Consider the following 2,715-nt stretch of genomic DNA (forward strand, 5'->3'; position numbering starts at 1 on the left):
CGGTAAAGTATTTTTTTACAGAATGTTTGCTTATCGTTGACAGACCCATCAAAACGAATGTATGCTGTAAGATTCAGATGAAGAGCCATTTGAATATTCAAAACCGCACTATGCATATGCGACCAAGGTTGGTCGCAACCGGTCGCAACTACCTACGGACGGAGTTCATTGACTGGAAGTTCTTTCGAGGATCAAGCCGCATTACAATTAAAGGGATAAGGCTTAAAGCTCGTTTAAGCACGACTCCCTTTATATATACATGTCCCTCTTTCTCTCTCTCTCTCTCTCTCTCTCTCTCTCTCTCTCTCTCTCTCTCTCTCTCTCTCTCTCTCTCTCTCTCTCTCTCTCGTCTCCTCTCTCTCTCTCTCTCCTCTCTCTCTCTCTCTATCTCTCTCTCCTCTCTCTCTCTCTCTTTCTCTCTCTTCTCTTCTTCTCTTCTCTTCTCTTCTCTTCTCTTCTCTTCTCTTCTCTTCTCTTCTCTTCTCTTCTCTTCTCTCTTCTCCTCTCCTTTCTCTCTTTCTTTCTCTCACAACATTAAGATCAGTTGCAACATTCCTGCCTCCAATGCTCGGACTGAACTGGACGCCGTGATCGAGCCACCGACCTGCGTTCCTAACATTCCATAAAAGCGTGAGTCGACCCCCTCTCTGCTTGCATTTAGCCCGCGGTATTAAGCGGTAACAAATTTCGTAAGAGACGTTACGCATAAACGATTCATAAATCTCTTGGCAGCGTGCGAAATCTGCCGATAAACTGGCTAAATATCTATATCACAGGCGCAGCAGGGACTGGCGGCATCACGTTCAGGTGACATAGATAAGTTTGAGTTTTGGCAGCCCTGCGCATGCGCGAGTGTGCACTATGAGGACAGAGCGCGCCGGGCGCCGCGGGCATTGGTGGTGGGGACGCCGCGGGGACCGCGAGGCTGCTGCCCCCACGATGCGGCCAGTGGTGCGTCGGCTGGCGCTGGGCGCCGTGGTGGGACTGCTGACGATGCTGGTGGTGGTGTCGCTGAACAGCCACCCGCACTCACCGCTGAAGCTGCCCGCCGTCTGGCAGGCGCTCCTACCGACCGCCGAGCCGTGGCCAGGCTGTCCGCGTGGCCGCTTTGTCACAATGGACCCGACCGGTCGTCTGGGCAACAAGCTGTGTCAGTACTCGTCGTTCTGGGCGCTGCAGCGCCGCGAAGTAAGCGCCCGGCCCGCCTGGACGCTGCCGGAGATGCACAGCGAGTTGTCGGCCCTGTTCAGTGGCCTGCAGCTGCCGGTGTTGCCAGAGGCCTGCGCCCGCCAGCAGGAGAACTTCTTGAGCATCAGCTACTTCCACTACGGCGAGAGCGGCACGGGACTGTCGGACGGGCCCCTCCTCCTGCTCGACCACCCGTGCTCGTTGACCGAATTCCACCCGTACCGGCGCGAGCTGCTGCAGCAGCTGCGCTGGCGGCCCGAGGTGGAGGAAAGCGCGCAGCGCCGGCTGCGGACCGCCACCGCTGCCGTCTGCCGCGGCACGCCGGCCGACCCGTGCACCTACGTGGCCGTGCACGTGCGCCGCACCGACTACGCCCAGCAGGTGCGGTCCATGTACAACGGCAGCCTAGTGGGCGATGTGTACCTCCGTCGTGCGCTCGAGCTGTGTCGGCAACGCTACCACCGGCCCGTGTTCGTCGTGTCGAGCGACGACCTGGCCTGGTGCGGCCGTCATCTGGCAGCTGCCGACGTGGTGTTGGCCGGCTCGACGGGCGCCGGCGCGGCTGGCCGCGACATGGCGCTGCTCGCCCAGTGCAACCACACGGTCATGACGCACGGCACGTACGGCTTCTTCGCTGCCTTTTTGGCCGGCGGCGACGTGGTGGTACCGGTGGGCTTCGGTACCATGGAGGACTACCTCACCAGTATGATGCGAAGTACCGGTTTTAACCTCACCACCGTGCCAGTCGAGTGACGAAGAGGCACACTTTTGCGACACCAAGGATGCCATATGAGGGATGCCATATGACTGCCTTGCAGGCTTAGTCTGCAGAACATTGTTACATTCACTGGCCACACGATGTGATGGGGCCACTTCTCGCCCGTAGACCTCGGCACATGGACGCTGTGGGTATCCGGCGCCCCAGACATACGCATCGTGTCAAATTAGGTCCGAGAACCGACGGCGACCTGGGGGCGCGCGCGGCGGATCAGATCGCCACCGACGCCGCCGGCCCGAGCATGCCATAGATCTCGGCACACAGATGCGCAGGCCGGGCCGGCGTGGTGCTGCTCTCCCAGAAGTGCTCAACTGCTGACCGAGTGCCGGGGTTGATCTGGCTATCCATCCAGCCCTGCCAAGACGTGACTTTCTCATGGACATACCAAAGGCCTGCCGACCAAGTAACCGAACTGATCAGTGTACAGGTCAGGCCAGCAGCGGCAGACGACCTCCACTCTATGGTCGTGAGTGGCGACGGCGCACTGGTGGTGATGGCGCTGGCCGCACCGGCGTTCATAGAGTGTCCAAGTTATCGTTATCGTTACATGATATGGCGCCTATCTCGATGTGCTCGATGTACTCTATTAAATTTATATGGTAATACTATGTTCATGTCAATCATCACTTGCAGAAATGGCCGCCGATGTCTGCCGCGTTAGTATTTGCTCAGCATCTGTGTCCTTGTAAAACAGATCATAGCCTGTCGATGCTTTGTTGTGAAAAGCCCGGCCGGGCGAGGTAGTCCTT

At 58.1% G+C, this 2,715-nt stretch overlaps 1 protein-coding gene across 1 annotated transcript; it reads left to right on the forward strand.

Moving 5' to 3' along the window:
• Window positions 1-939: 939 nt before the first annotated feature.
• LOC119097540 (galactoside alpha-(1,2)-fucosyltransferase 2) lies at window positions 940-1,941 on the forward strand. Its single transcript, XM_037220572.1, has 2 exons — window positions 940-1,449; window positions 1,570-1,941. Exons 1-2 carry the CDS (start codon window positions 940-942, stop codon window positions 1,939-1,941), a joined length of 882 nt encoding a protein of 293 aa, XP_037076467.1.
• Window positions 1,942-2,715: the final 774 nt, after the last annotated feature.

The sequence above is a fragment of the Pollicipes pollicipes genome, unplaced genomic scaffold, assembly GCF_011947565.3.
Source record: "Pollicipes pollicipes isolate AB1234 unplaced genomic scaffold, Ppol_2.1 Scaffold_4295;HRSCAF=5057_pilon_pilon_pilon, whole genome shotgun sequence".
NCBI classification, from domain to species: domain Eukaryota; kingdom Metazoa; phylum Arthropoda; class Thecostraca; order Pollicipedomorpha; family Pollicipedidae; genus Pollicipes; species Pollicipes pollicipes.